We start from the raw sequence: 13726 nt of genomic DNA on the forward strand, positions 1-13726 counted from the left end.
TTTTGTTGTTCCGGGCAATTTTTGAATTTCGAGATGACAAAATACTGTTGACCCCGAATATTGATCGATCTAGGTTCCGGATTCCGTTGTGTCCCCTCTCACCGTCACATCCACATAGAATGAATTCGTTTTTATCATAGTTAGCATTTCTATCGGCGCAACTCTAGAGATACTGCCTTTTGCTTGGTACCTGTCTGATTCCCTCTCACTATCAAGACCACCATCTCAACACAAAGCTACAAAGAACCACTCGGCCTTCCTTTTGCGAGAAAAGAGATTTACCTTATCGCACGAGATGTCGTTTGCAATACGAAACTCTGCTAGATTTGTTTCAGGATTGGTGGTTGGTGCGAGGAGACCAAGTTGTGCTTCTGTTCACTGTTCTCACATTACCGCTGGTAGCGAGACTCCAATCTCCTTTCACGCACGGTTCAACGGCGGATTTAACCGCCCAAAATCGTCGACCAAAGTAAGGAGATCAAAATATCGTGAGCACCGACCATCGTCTCAAGAAAATTCGTCGTCGACCATCCGTCGGGGTGGAGTTCCGCGCAACGGCATTCACCGCCATTCTCATTCCCATTTGGACAGACGGAGCTTAGTTAAGAGAGAAACAGAGCGGGTTCATAAAGGGCCAATTCCAAAAGATGTTTTGTTAGTACGGAAGAAAGTTCCACTTGAAAAAAAGGAATCATTCAACATTCTGGCTCTGGCGCTTTCTGCTACAGGGCCGAGTCTTTCGATTGAAACCTACGCAAAATCGGAGTCATCTCTTCCAGCTATGAAAATTCAAAGGAGCAGCTTTCATGCAAATAGTACAAGTGCTCCGGTCCAATTTGACAGTCGCCTTAATGGCCAATGTGAGGACGATTGGAATGAAAATGAAGTAACCGATATTAACAAAGACGTTCCGATTCTGGTCGGTACCGAGTCTTTAAATAAATTCAAAAGACCGAAGAAGCGGCACGGCCCTCCAGCAAAGAAAATTCGCGACCGCAAGAAGCTAGGTCTAGAAAATGGATCGAAGCAAACAGAAGCCAGCGAGAGTACGGTGCGGGATCTAGTAGATGAACCGAAACAAAAGGAAGTCATCCAAAGTAAGGATTCAAAGAACACAACGAAGCGGACCAAAGTCGACGATAGAAAGGGGAGGTTCTTAGCGAAAGGACCGAAGCAACCAGAAGCTAACAAGAAGCGGGCACTTGTAAAGGGATTAAATCACACAGAAACCAGAGATATCAAGACTATGGGTCTAAGCGATAGGAAAAGACGGGCTCTAGTGAAACAAAAAGCACTCAACAATAGGAAGAAGCTGGGTGTTGTGAAAGAAACGAGGCCAGGAGAAGTAAGCGATCGAAAGAAGGGGGCTGTAGCGAAGGCACGGAATAACAACTTATCCAGCGAGAACAACAAATTAGCCTCAATAAAGGCCGAAAACTCCGATGTTAACATGGAAAAAGGTGCTGTGAAGCATGCGCCATGGTGGATGAGTCGAAAATCAATTGATTCGTCTGTGTCATCTTCTTAGCACCGGGAATGCCAGCTTGGCGTAAGCCGGAACAACGAGCAATCTCAATACTGTAAATGAGAATATCAATCTTTAACTATGGCTGTTGCTATGGAGAAACCTCCCAATGTAGTGAGGGCACAGACCCCTTTGAACATTATCTTATTTTGGGCCCAGAATATGATGTCCCATGCAGAGGCGATGCCTTCCTGGATGTGGTTTTTACTTTTGACAGTGAGACATTCACTCTCAATTCCAATAGCCCGAGCATCTACCTACCATTCATTTTCGGATAATGTCTCGCTGACTCGTTCGGCTCTGAGGACCAATCAGAAATTCAGGAAATGTCGTAGTTGTTCTTTCGCTACCGAACGTCAGCGTCATCAGCATTCTGTGGAGCTAGAACGAGAGCCGATCCTGAGAAAGTAAATCTTCGATAAATCAACCCAGTGTTGTACTTCGAGGGACTTTCCTGTTGACCATGGCTTTTCAACTAAAGACTGTCGTAAGTTCCCAATAGGCGTAAGAGCTTGTTGTGCAATGAAAAGAAATGAAAATTTGGTTCGAATAGGAATTGCTTTGAAACTTGCAAGCGGTGAATACGCTTGGATAGGGGTTTACCTTCTTTCACATTTCGTTTTCCTTGAGATGAATTCCAAATTCCGACTAAGTTGTGATGCAGAGCTTAGTATTTCCGATGAGCCAAGGAATTTTATGTGTCGATCTTCGCGTTATTCAAAAGCCGCCGACTCATACATTCGCATTTTTGTTCATGTTGCAGTTTCAGAGCCGTCAAGCCTTGGCTATAGGTGCTGCGGCAATCGCAGCTGTTCCAGCAATTACTCTTTTGTCTGATGATGTAGCCCATCCACCGGCTTTCCCTTGGCGCCACCGTGGATTCTTCTCGTCTTACGATTGTGGTGCTCTTCGCCGAGGTTTCCAAGTTTACCGGCAGGTCTGCGCTTCATGCCATTCAGTCGAGCGTATTCGCTGGCGTGAACTTGTCGGCGTGACTCATACCAAAGAGGAAGTTCAGCAGTTGTGTAAGGAAGTTGATGTCTTAGATGGACCCAACGATGAAGGTGAAATGTTCGAGCGTCCCGCGAAGTTGTTCGATGTCCTGCCCAAGCCGTACTTGAATGAAGAGCAAGGGCGTTCCGCCAACGGTGGCGCTTATCCACCAGACCTCTCCTTGATGGTGAAGGCGCGACATGAAGGACACGACTACATTATGTCGCTATTGACTGGATACATGGAACCCCCGGCGGGCAAGGTAATGATGGAAGGGCTCTATTACAATCCATACTTTCCGGGTGGTGGGATTTCCATGCCCCCTCCGTTGCAGGATGAGGGCGTAGAGTACCCTGACGGTACAGTGGCAACTATTTCCCAGCAAGCCCGTGACGTTGCTCAATTCTTGAACTGGACCGCCGAACCCGAAATGGAACAGCGCAAGAAAAACGCTGGTCTCAACATGCTCGCCCTCATTTTTATGACACTCGGTGCGGGGTATATGAAGCGTTGGCGATGGTCGCCGCTCAAGACACGAAAGATTGCGTATGTGAAGGATATGTAAACGGAACCATTGCATGTTCTGATGCGCAAACTGAGAAAACGGGTATGAACAACGTCCACTCATTAAAATTTTAAGACAGTGTGTTGAAAGTTTACTGCGCCAGACTGGCACAATAGTCATCTTTTAGGATTTATAGCTTTTGTTCACGTCCACGTTTCTTCGAGAGTTCGGCCTGATAGTCTCTATCCCGAGCCAAATACTCCTCGAAAGTTTCACTCTTACCAAACGCTTCTTTGATCACATCTTGCTCCTTAAGTTTTTGTTCTACTAAATTCACATTCATTTCGTCCAATAGGCGCTTTTTTTCGGCCTTCAGGCAGTTATCGAGGCGTACTTTGATGTTGTTACACCGCCCGAGGTACTTTTTCCAGGATTCTGCGTGACAAATTTTGAGATCGCTTATTTGCTCCTCGCAGTCGGGATGCGGCCGGTCCAAAGGAGGGTGCATTTCGAATGAGAGAGAAGAGCACTCTGAACTGCGGCGATTCAAAAGAGGATAGGTGGAAAAAGGCACAGAAGAAATGAAATTGGAAAGTTTTGACTTTTTTTACCACTAGAGCTGAAGAGCTCTCGTAAATGGGTTGTGGGTCGATCATCGAGTCATCAAGGCGGAAATTACTAACAGTAACTGTAACTGACTGACAGAAAAAGGGAGATAGACGAGATCCCGACAACCCTAATATAGGTCAAATCAATTTATATGACCTTGACAGTGAGGTGAAATTTTAATGTAATGTAAATTACCGGTTTCCTATGTTTTAACTGTTTGAACGAAAAGTCAGTCGACAACAGGGACGTACGTAGTCAATAGATTCTCTTTTCTTTCGCCTTTACGTTGCATCCACTCTTCCACTAATACTAGAGTGCTTTATATTTATTGTGTTCTGTATTTTACTTTTCACTAGTTCAGTTTCCTCTCAAACCTTGTTGTTTGATCGCTTATACTTCGCTCCTACATCATTTTTCTTTATGTTTACATTCGCTGTCAACACTTGTTGATGTGTTACATTCAATCCGTTACCTCCTTTCATAGGATGATCATCCTCAACTTTCATCAAACAAACAAAGTACATTTTGTTAGCTCGAGATGAGAGCTTGGCAAATCTCTTCATGCGACAATGTCACTTTCTGCCGGATATGTCACACTTGCTATCAAACTTGACCAAAAGAGTTGCTCACAAAGAGCAAGTCTAACGTCATGACATTGACAGGCAAATTAAATTTGACCGTGAAACTGACAGTGATCGAAAAACAAATGTCCGGGTTTTCCACGTTGAATTTTCCGACGCGGCGGAACTCGAACAGCGTCGCTTGCGATGGACGCACCATGGTACATTTGGCCAGAATTACACTCCTAGCGAGCGCTAAAGTATTTATCTTGCTTTGTTGTAACGTGAAGAATGGTCTGGCAGGCAGCAAACAATCTGCGCCAGGCGCTTAAATATCGAGGTGGATGGAAGGGCCTTTTAGAGCACATGTACACAGTAAGTAATGTTATGCAAGTACGAATTTCGATGTGAAACCGGGTTGAAATCTTGACTCGAGCCTTTGCTTGTTCGCTGTTAACGTCTCTGATCACGTTCTTCATGCTTACCTATAGAACGGTGACTATCCTTTCAAGTTCGGAACCTACATGGGCTGTGATGCCATGGGAAACCGCTACTACGAAAACCGTATCGACTACCCTTTTGGACAGCATCGATGGGTCGAACCCGCAAATATCCACGACTTCGATTCAACCCACATACCCCCGGAATGGCACGGATGGATGGTCTCTATGAACGACGCGACCCCTTCTTTGGAGCAAGAATATATTGATAAGATGTCTAAACACACTATCAAAGGTGAAATTTCTCACGCCCCTTATCAAAGCAATATTGGACATCAAGAGCCCTACTTTAATTTTAACGGTATGCACAATCAGTCACAAATTCGCTCTCGCGGATACGGAATTGGTAATCACGTGGTAGGTCTGCCTCCAGGCGCTCCAGATGCGTATTACACGCAGCCCGGCAGTCCGTACAACGAGGCATCGATTCGCAAATTTGAAATGCAAGGCAAGTTGGACGAAAAGCGCGCCTACAAGAGCGAAATGTGGAGACAACGCTTGATGACGGTAGCAGAAAAGGCGGCTATTGAGCAAAGTGAGAAAGATGAATGGACCAAGCCGTTCGAAGTGGCCAAGACTGCCAAGAGGCTTTCTCTCCGCGAGCAGGCGATCCTTGCTCGTGGCGGAACTCTTTCGAAGTAGGTTGCTAACTGCAAGGAGATCAATAATAAAATGATCCTATCAGAGCACACTAAATAAGCTTTCGTACTACGACTTCTCCAATAATTGCTCTTGAAGGCCATGTACCATAGATCCAAGATGGGAGACATCTTCCACTTCAAAGAGCTGATCCGAGGGTATATCATCTCCAATTTTCCGCGTTGTCGGAGCGTGCTCGCCTAACACCAATTGTAACTTCGTTGGTCGCGACACCAGTATATCCATTGCCGGTTTGAGCTCATAGCAATTGACAAACACGCTTTGCCGACAAACAATGTATAAACCGAGTCGAGCTCGAGAGACCGCAACAACCAGGCGTCGAATATCGCGTAAATGACCCACCGACTGCGTTCGGACCAGCGAAAGAATGACAAAGTCGTTTTGTTGACCTTGGTATTGATCAACGGTTGAGACAGTCTTGGGTCGAATACCAGCGAGGGGTGTGCCGGCGCCGCAACGTTGCGATAAAATGTCGGAAATGAGGGCTTTCTGTCCATTGTAGGTCGCCAAGATAGAAATTCGTTGCGGGAGGTAGCCGATTAGCACCATATATTGGAAGATGGCAACGGCGTATTCTGCCTCGCCCACATTTTGGTAAAAATGCGCTGTTGGGGAGGTTTCTCCTTTTCCTTCGAAGTCCTCCACATTGATAAGTTGAAATGTATGAGCAAGCCCTGCATTGCCCACTGAGAAACGTTGCTGTGTTTGAACATGTTCTAAGTTGCCGAGATTTCTGTAGCGCCAGCTGTAGAGATTGGCAATTTCTGGGCGGGCGCGGCCTTGCATATTAAGTTGAATGTATGGGGCTCCCAAACGAATCATTCTCGAGAAGAAACTCTGATCGAGGTTGCTATACCTGGCAAACGACATATTCTTGACAACGGGTGGTAATTGATTGTGATCGCCCATAAGACAAATTCGCTTCAAACGAGAAGAACCCGAGATCTTTTTGTCGGTTTCCCCTTTTTGTAAAAGCAGCGGAATGAAGGTTTCAATTTCAGTCATTTGACCAGCTTCCTCAACGACTACATTGTCGTATTCAAATCCCAACTGAAGAAGATGTGACCGGGCAATCGCCGCATGGGTGCATGTCATGGCAACTACCCGAGCTTGCTTCATTATAATATAGTCAGCACGCTTCCACTGAGAGCGTAAGAGCTCAAGTGGGCGGTATTCTTGTAGCTCAGCAAAAATTTCATCGAGTGTAGAAAAGAAACGCATTGCAGCGTCAACATCGATCAGTTCGCCTTCCCCTAGGCCAAAATATGTTTTGAAAGGAAAGATTGCCGAGGAATTGATTTTTTCATTCGCAATTTCATGTCTGAAAGCTCGAATACGTCTTTGTACTTGATATTGATTGAAGTACTCGGCGCTCTCGCACGTGTACGAAGGCGAACCATCCGCACCTCGTTCTGCTTTACCACTGCAACCTAACGACTCAGAGAGAAGCTGCACTTGCTCAAGAAGCTGACCTCGTCGAGCAAAGCTGTAGGCCACGCGACCTGCCTTTGTAAAGTCGTGAGACGATTCCGTCTCCAAATCCCTTTCTCCCGATCCGAGGCGTAGCAGATATCGTTCGTCAACATCGCCCCGTTGCATCACCTTTTGGAATATATCATTCAGCGCAGCATTTGAGTGTGTGATCACAACAGTTCGTTGCGTTGGGAAAGAGTGGTACAAACTCGCAATAATTTGGACGGCTACATCTGTTTTGCCGGTACCGGGTGGCCCGACAACCATGGTCAAACCCGAGGACAATCCCGATCGAATCGCTTCTACTTGTCGGGGAGTGAATCGAACCGGGTTTCCTTTAACATGCTGAAAGAAGCGATACGCGGATGCCTTGACTGCAGAACTTCCCGTTTTCTCAGAAAGCTGTACCTTAAAGTTTTTTCTTGAGGTATCTTCAACATCAACTTCCACCGTAACCGTCGTGTTAGGAAACGATTGCCGAAGATGATCTGCGTCCAAAAATGTATCGCAAAAGTCTAGCGCGTCACCTGGATTTGCCACTCCCACTGTTTTTAACGCATATTCTTTCACAATGCTGGATGTGAAGGACGCGTCGGACGGATTGCCCTGTCCAAGCAGCAGAGGCTGAAGCCACGGGGGAATAACACGCTGAATCGAACCGCTGCCTACCATCAGTCCCCGGATGGTTTCCAGCACGGACTTGAAGTTGTTTTCTCGACCGTGTCGCCGTACAACAAGGTTCAGTGTTCGATATAGATCCGTTCCCTTGTCTCCTTTGGCATCCATTGAATATTGGGTGGGATCCAGTGCAATCCGGAAAATACGTTTGGTACCTTTGGGCTGTGGACCACCAGCATCGCTGATTGTGTTTCCTTCTCCGTCACGGACTTGCAGGATTAAACAACCCCGAACGGCTTGGATTCCGTACCGCGACGGAAAAGTTCGGTCGTCCTCGTCAGGTATAGGGCGATCGCTATCCGACGTCCAGCGGTGATGACTTCCGTGATTCAAGTGAAAGTCCTTCATTAACGGTGCAGCCTGACCGGTCATGCAACTGGCATCGATCGTCAGCAGAAACAAATTGTCAAACTCTCCCAATTCGTCCCATTCCTTGCGGATCGCGTCTCCGCACGGGCCTAGATCGATCGCAATCTCTGCAGATACCAGGGAAGGGTGTAGTTCTCCTAGAAGAGGCTGAGCCACCTTGGTTATCCGAAGCTGCCCATCCAGTTCCAAAGCCATCCGAGCCCAGCCGCTAAATTCTGTCTGTTGGACGGGAGCCTCGTCTTCGTCGTCCATGCCTTGGCGCAGTAGAGGTCGAAGTCTACGCACAACATCCACCAGGTCCGCACGGATCTCGTACGCACTTTCCAGTCGAGCGAGGGTAAAATTTCGCCACAGGTAATCGGTAAATGACAAAAAATGAGTCGTCAGCTTCGGCAGGGTAAGGACGTTCGAAACCGGAAGCAACGAAGCGTTACTTGGTGGAATCTGTGAGAAATCCCAGAGTACGGCTTCCGTCGGGTAGAGCGGATACGACTTGAGCTCGTCCAACGGGTCGGATGGTACGGTGACGTAATCTTCCAAAATTTGAATCAAAAAGCTACGACGATAGTTTTCCGAGCCACCACTGTTCTTGTCCACCAAGCGTAGTTTGTGTAATAACTCCAGCACATCGCGATCCGCCAGTCCGCCCAAGACGGTCCGGAGAAAGCTGTTCCCTCCGCACACCAAACCTACTCCGGCGAAGATTAAATCCGGCAATTGATCGGCGTAATAGCGGTGGGCCATTTTCTGCAGCATGGTGGCTCGGGTATGGTACATTCCCATCCAGGTCGTCCGGGACACCGGTTCGCGTCCGAGTATGGGGAAATGCATCAACGCGTCGACCCGTTCCAAAAGTTGTTGGGCTAAGAAGAGATTTTCCTCCGCCCGCGAGTGACGACTGGTGCCCAGCGCTTCGCGACTTTGGATAGTGAAATGAATTGCGTCGAGATAGGTAACGAGGTGTACGCGAGTGGCAACCGACGAGAGCAACTCACACAAGAGTTCCAAGGCCCGGTGCAGAAAGATCCATTCGTCCAAACGAAGTGCGTCCTCTGGTTGATCGGTGTTGTTGTTGTTGTTGTTGTTGTTGTTGTCGTCGTCAGATTCGTCCGGCGTTGGTGGTGGGGCGGCACGGTTCGTCGGGAGCACGCCACTTTGGCAGAGGTGGGCAACGTGTTGCAGCATCCGTACAATGTACGGCACCCGTGCTGGCTTGGGACAATCGTCCCAGACTTGCGACCAATTCTCTCGTCGAATTTCTAGATCACGACGTCGTTCCGGCATCCAATGCCACAAGGCCAGCCCCGTGACGTGTGGGAGACAGGAAGCTCCCACCGTATCGGCACCGTTGTCTGTACTGCCGAGACCTCCGGTCAAGGACATGGTCAGGAGGTGATTTACGAGAGTAAGAAACTCCCAATCGGTCCGCTCGCTGTGACACAGAGTATCGAGCACACGGTGCCACGTTGTCATTGACGATGACGTTGTTGTTGGCTCTGATGTTGTGTCCGTGTGTGCATGTATTCCACCGTCTACCACATCGTCGCGTACGAATTCCCACACTCCTCCGGAAGAATCCTGATGCGCATCCGCCGCCGTTAGCAGCACGGCCAAAAGATGACACGCGTGGAACCATTCCAACGTCGGGTGTGACCCAGCCTCGGGAGCGGGAACGTGTTGACGTAAGAAGGGCCACACGACGGCCGACACGTACCCACGTTCCACGGCTTGCAAGACAGCGCGCCGCGAGTCGTCGCGCGTGTCGGCTACGCACGCAGTGTAGAGTGCCGTCGTTGTGGGGAGCGTTGTGGTTGGGACGGCAGGACGGGATGGGGACACCCCACGGCGTAAACGGTTCGGAAGCGGTCCCCGCGACGTCTTGCGCTTTTTCGTTGGCATGATTGGTGATTGTTACTGACTGTTTACTTTTTTGTACTACGAACCGGCGAACTGATTGACTGCAGAATGGGAAGTGGTGGTGGTGGTGGTAGTCTTGAACAAAGCCGATTGATTGTGGAACCCGTTTTGCCGGAGTGTGTGTGCATCGCCAGACGGGGTTCGGCTCTCTTGGTGGCCTAATACAGGCAATAGATCGTCCTGACCAAGGGATTTCCAGACTCGAGGTGGGGTTTTGGGGAGATAGATGGACCTTGAAACGTGACATGTGACAAATGAGCAGATAGTACCCTTGTTTTGGGACACTAGCACAGACACTACTTGTGAACGTCGGGAGCGACAATCTGAATTTAATTAATAGAGACAAGGACAAACATAGGACAGACATATTGTGAATTTGGATGGACGACAGACGCACACTTGGGAACAAAGGTTCGACATCCGGTCAAAATAAAAGTCAACAGAACATCACATGGAAGCCCAACCAAGCAAAGCAAAGAGACAACGATTATGATAGTGAGATAGACAGGTATCATAGACAGGTAGATAGACAGATAAATAGTTCGGTAACAATCGAAAGAAGCCAGAAGAATCATCCGCTACCGACTCTTCATCGCTAGAACCATTTACATTTACCATGAGGACTGTACGGCCCTGGAGAGTATTATTGTTGAGGGAGAATGTTCGCCCTTCTAGAAGACGTCTTTCTCTACGACATCCCTCATCACACACACCGCAATGGAGTCTTTCCCCCTACGTCGACTCGAAGTCTCGCTCCTTCGCGACGACGACGATAGCGGAGGAAGCCATACACGACGAGCCTTCTATTCTGGACGTCCCGAATCCACCCCGCAAATACCGCTGTCGGAATATAAGCTCCCCAAGCTCCCCGCAACCTTCTCCCGTCTCATAGAAGGTCCCCCCATACAATTCGGTACGGGAAAACTAGCCCGTCTCACGCATTCCTCCGTCGTGGGACAGGGCGGATCGACCGTCGTTCTCGCAACGGTCGCACACCAGCCACCGGATACACCCAATGGGGATCAAAACAACGCCGCCTCCACTTTTCTCACCGTCGATTACCGCCAGCGATACCACGGTGTGGGGAAAATCCCGTCCAACGGAGGACGGCGGGATAACGCCGTTCTGTCGACCCCTGAAGTTCTCGCGTCCCGTGCCATCGATCGGGCCCTCCGACCTCTAATCCGCACGGAGGACGCTATCGATGGACGTCTGCACGTTACGTGTTCCGTACAATCCTACGAAGTATTCGCATCCGAGGTTGATCTAAGGCAGGATGGACTACTCGACGAGAAAGACAACGACGCGACTAACGCTTCACACTCGACCCATCCCGTCGCGATGGCGTTGAATACGGCGGCAGCGGCACTACTACAGCAAGGGCACTTGACCCAACCCGTCGCCGCTACGGTCCTGGCCGTAGCCGCGCACGGCGACGGTGTGGTCTGGCAAGACCCCGTGCCGGAACAATTGGCCGACTCGTACGGGGAACTCCTGTACGCGGGTACCGCGGACGGACACGTCGTCATGTTGGAATGGACTTCGCACCGACTGGCGACCGGGTTATCGGAATCGCACATGACACAACTTTTGGAACTCGCACAAACCTCCATCCGACCCGTTCTCGATCTTTTGACGGCAAGGTTTGGGGACGTTCCTCACAACAATAACTCCTCCAGTATCGGCTTATCCGCTACGGACCGGTGGCTCGAAGAAAATCAACTGCGACAGAGTTTGGGATTGGATCCCATTCCGCAAGACGAAGAAGCAATAAATTTGCCTAGCGTGGTCGCGTCCAATACCACTCAGGCGCGGTTGCCCGACATTATTCAACACGTGCAAACTTGTATAGGTCACGTGTTGCCTCGCCTTTTTGGATGGGACGCAACCTTGCCGGCTGACACCGAAACCGACCGAAACAACGAGAAAAACAGAACGGTGGTGGACCAGTCGATGGGAGCGGCTATTCATCGAGGGGACTTGCCTTCCAAAACCGTCCGCGGTCGTCGAGAACAAATTGTACAAACCGAAATAGCTCGTCTCGTGGAATCTTATGTAACCGCCGCCGGCGATGCATTCGAACCCAGAGAATTGCAGTGGCTTTCGGAACAAACCACGAAACACTTACTCCAGAAAGGCTTCGTCCAGTCTGCTCTCCAAGGTGGCGCTCGTGCGGATGGACGTGGGTTGCCGGGACACGGCTGGAAGACGATCCGTCCCCTCAAGGTACAAATGCCAGCACTGCCCGACACCGTGCATGGTTCGGCCCTCTTTGCTCGAGGCGATACTCAAGTTCTCTGCACCGCCACCTTGGGCCCGCCCGGCGATGGGCAACCCATGAAAGACCCTTACCTGGCTACGGACAATCCCAGACGCGTCAAATCGGGAGCCGAAACGACGGCGGCGGGCTACTACAGTGAGCTCCCGGTGGGATCTTTGCGCTTTCTGCGCACCCAGGAAAGTTTGGTTTCGGACATGAACTCCCGCAAAGTTAAGGCCGACAAGGAACGTACCGGAGACTCGGGTAGTCTCGCGGAAGTCAAACGAGCCTTTTTACAGTATGATTTCCCGCCCTACGCCACCGGGACAGTTCCCATCGGAAGTCAGGCACACAATCGGAGAGCCATCGGACACGGCGCGTTGGCCGAAAAGGCCTTGTTGCCTGTTTTGCCCGACGCGCACGACTTTCCTTACGCCATTCGGATTTCAAGTGAAGTGACTGACTCGAACGGCTCGAGCAGTATGGCCTCTGTGTGCGGTGGGACCTTGGCTTTGTTGGATGCCGGGGTGCCGATTCAAATGCCCGTCGCCGGTGTGAGCGTGGGACTGGCGCGAGACGTGGATGCGGGCGAGGCCGGTGTGCACCGACTGCTGTTGGACATAACCGGAACGGAGGACTACTATGGAGGGATGGATTTCAAAATTGCTGGTACACGGAAAGGTATTACGGCGTTTCAACTCGACGTTAAGCAACTTTTGCCGCTAGAAATTGTCACCGAAGCTTTGCAACTAGCTTGTCGCGGAAGAAACGTTATTCTGAACGAGATGCAGGATCAGTGCTCTGACGGTTTGAAGGCTCGGCCGTCGCCCAAGGATAGCGCACCACGAGTGGAAGTCGTCCGCTTTAATCCACAGCGCAAACGAGATTTGGTAGGACCAGGAGGTATCATTTTGCGGCAACTGGAAGATCGCTACGGTGTGGCTTTGGACTTGACGCAAGAAGGTCGTTGTCTTTTGTTTGGGGCCGACCAAGAATTGGTCGATCAAGCCAAACTTACCGTCATGGACCTGGTTGCCGACGTGGTACCCGGAGAAGTCTACGAAGGAACCATTATTGAAATTAAGGATTTTGGTGCAATTGTGGAACTTTTACGCAATAAAGAAGGGCTCCTGCACGTGAGTGAATTGACCAACGAACAAGAAGCTGGCGATCACCCTGGTGGCATTGCCGGATTTGTTCGGCAGTATCTCAAGGAGGGTCAGAAGGTGGAAGTGCTGTGTACAGACGTCGATCCCGTACAAGGAAGCATCAGACTTAGTCGCAAAGCAATTTTGGTTAAAGAACAGAAGAAAGCAATGCGTCGTTGATAGCAATACAAAGACGAAGTCAGTTTTGCAAAACAGAGAATGAAGTATTTCTAATGCACACACGGTATGGATTTATTGTCGGCAGGAGTATGTCACCGTTGGCAAGTTCAGCGGTCTTTTCACCCTCGCCTAGCTCTTGAATAAATTGTCTAACTGTAGGTCTGATTGGAGTATCGATGCTATATCGAGTGCTTCGCTCTTTTTACCTCGAGACACGCTGCAAATCCTAGTTTCGAACCTGACTGATGTGACCGAGACTATGGCCCGAATGAACACGTCACTATTTACTGTCCGTGCTGTCGTTTGGCCAGTGGTAGGTCGAAAGCGTACGAAGCCAGACGAGACCGGA

General features: G+C 49.6%; 6 protein-coding genes across 6 annotated transcripts; 4 read left to right on the forward strand and 2 right to left on the reverse strand.

Annotated features, from left to right (window-relative positions):
* Window positions 1-229: 229 nt before the first annotated feature.
* PHATRDRAFT_44859 (predicted protein) lies at window positions 230-1528 on the forward strand (the record flags this gene model as incomplete). The annotated part of the gene is made up of 1 exon (XM_002178743.1): window positions 230-1528. The coding sequence occupies exon 1, from the start codon at window positions 296-298 to the stop codon at window positions 1526-1528; it is 1233 nt and encodes a 410-aa protein (XP_002178779.1). The 5' UTR covers window positions 230-295.
* A 445-nt stretch (window positions 1529-1973) lies between these two features.
* On the forward strand, window positions 1974-3184 carry PHATRDRAFT_26515 (predicted protein). Its single transcript, XM_002178744.1, has 2 exons — window positions 1974-2012; window positions 2289-3184. The coding sequence occupies exons 1-2, from the start codon at window positions 1989-1991 to the stop codon at window positions 3081-3083; spliced, it is 819 nt and encodes a 272-aa protein (XP_002178780.1). The 5' UTR covers window positions 1974-1988; the 3' UTR covers window positions 3084-3184.
* Window positions 3185-3213: 29 nt separating this feature from the next.
* PHATRDRAFT_34391 (predicted protein) lies at window positions 3214-3531 on the reverse strand (the record flags this gene model as incomplete). Its single annotated transcript, XM_002178968.1, has 1 exon — window positions 3214-3531. The coding sequence occupies one exon, from the start codon at window positions 3529-3531 to the stop codon at window positions 3214-3216; it is 318 nt and encodes a 105-aa protein (XP_002179004.1).
* Window positions 3532-4558: 1027 nt separating this feature from the next.
* Window positions 4559-5334, forward strand: PHATRDRAFT_34392 (predicted protein; the record flags this gene model as incomplete). The annotated part of the gene is made up of 2 exons (XM_002178745.1): window positions 4559-4567; window positions 4684-5334. The coding sequence occupies 2 exons, from the start codon at window positions 4559-4561 to the stop codon at window positions 5332-5334; spliced, it is 660 nt and encodes a 219-aa protein (XP_002178781.1).
* Window positions 5335-5436: 102 nt separating this feature from the next.
* On the reverse strand, window positions 5437-8268 carry PHATRDRAFT_259 (predicted protein; the record flags this gene model as incomplete). Its single annotated transcript, XM_002178969.1, has 1 exon — window positions 5437-8268. A coding segment is annotated over one exon (2832 nt), but the record flags the coding sequence as incomplete, so codon positions are not given.
* Window positions 8269-10506: 2238 nt separating this feature from the next.
* PHATRDRAFT_44863 (predicted protein) lies at window positions 10507-13377 on the forward strand (the record flags this gene model as incomplete). The annotated part of the gene is made up of 1 exon (XM_002178746.1): window positions 10507-13377. One exon carries the CDS (start codon window positions 10507-10509, stop codon window positions 13375-13377), a length of 2871 nt encoding a protein of 956 aa, XP_002178782.1.
* Window positions 13378-13726: the final 349 nt, after the last annotated feature.

This window comes from Phaeodactylum tricornutum, chromosome 5, assembly GCF_000150955.2.
Source record: "Phaeodactylum tricornutum CCAP 1055/1 chromosome 5, whole genome shotgun sequence".
In the NCBI taxonomy this organism is placed as follows: Eukaryota; Bacillariophyta; class Bacillariophyceae; order Surirellales; family Neidiaceae; genus Phaeodactylum; species Phaeodactylum tricornutum.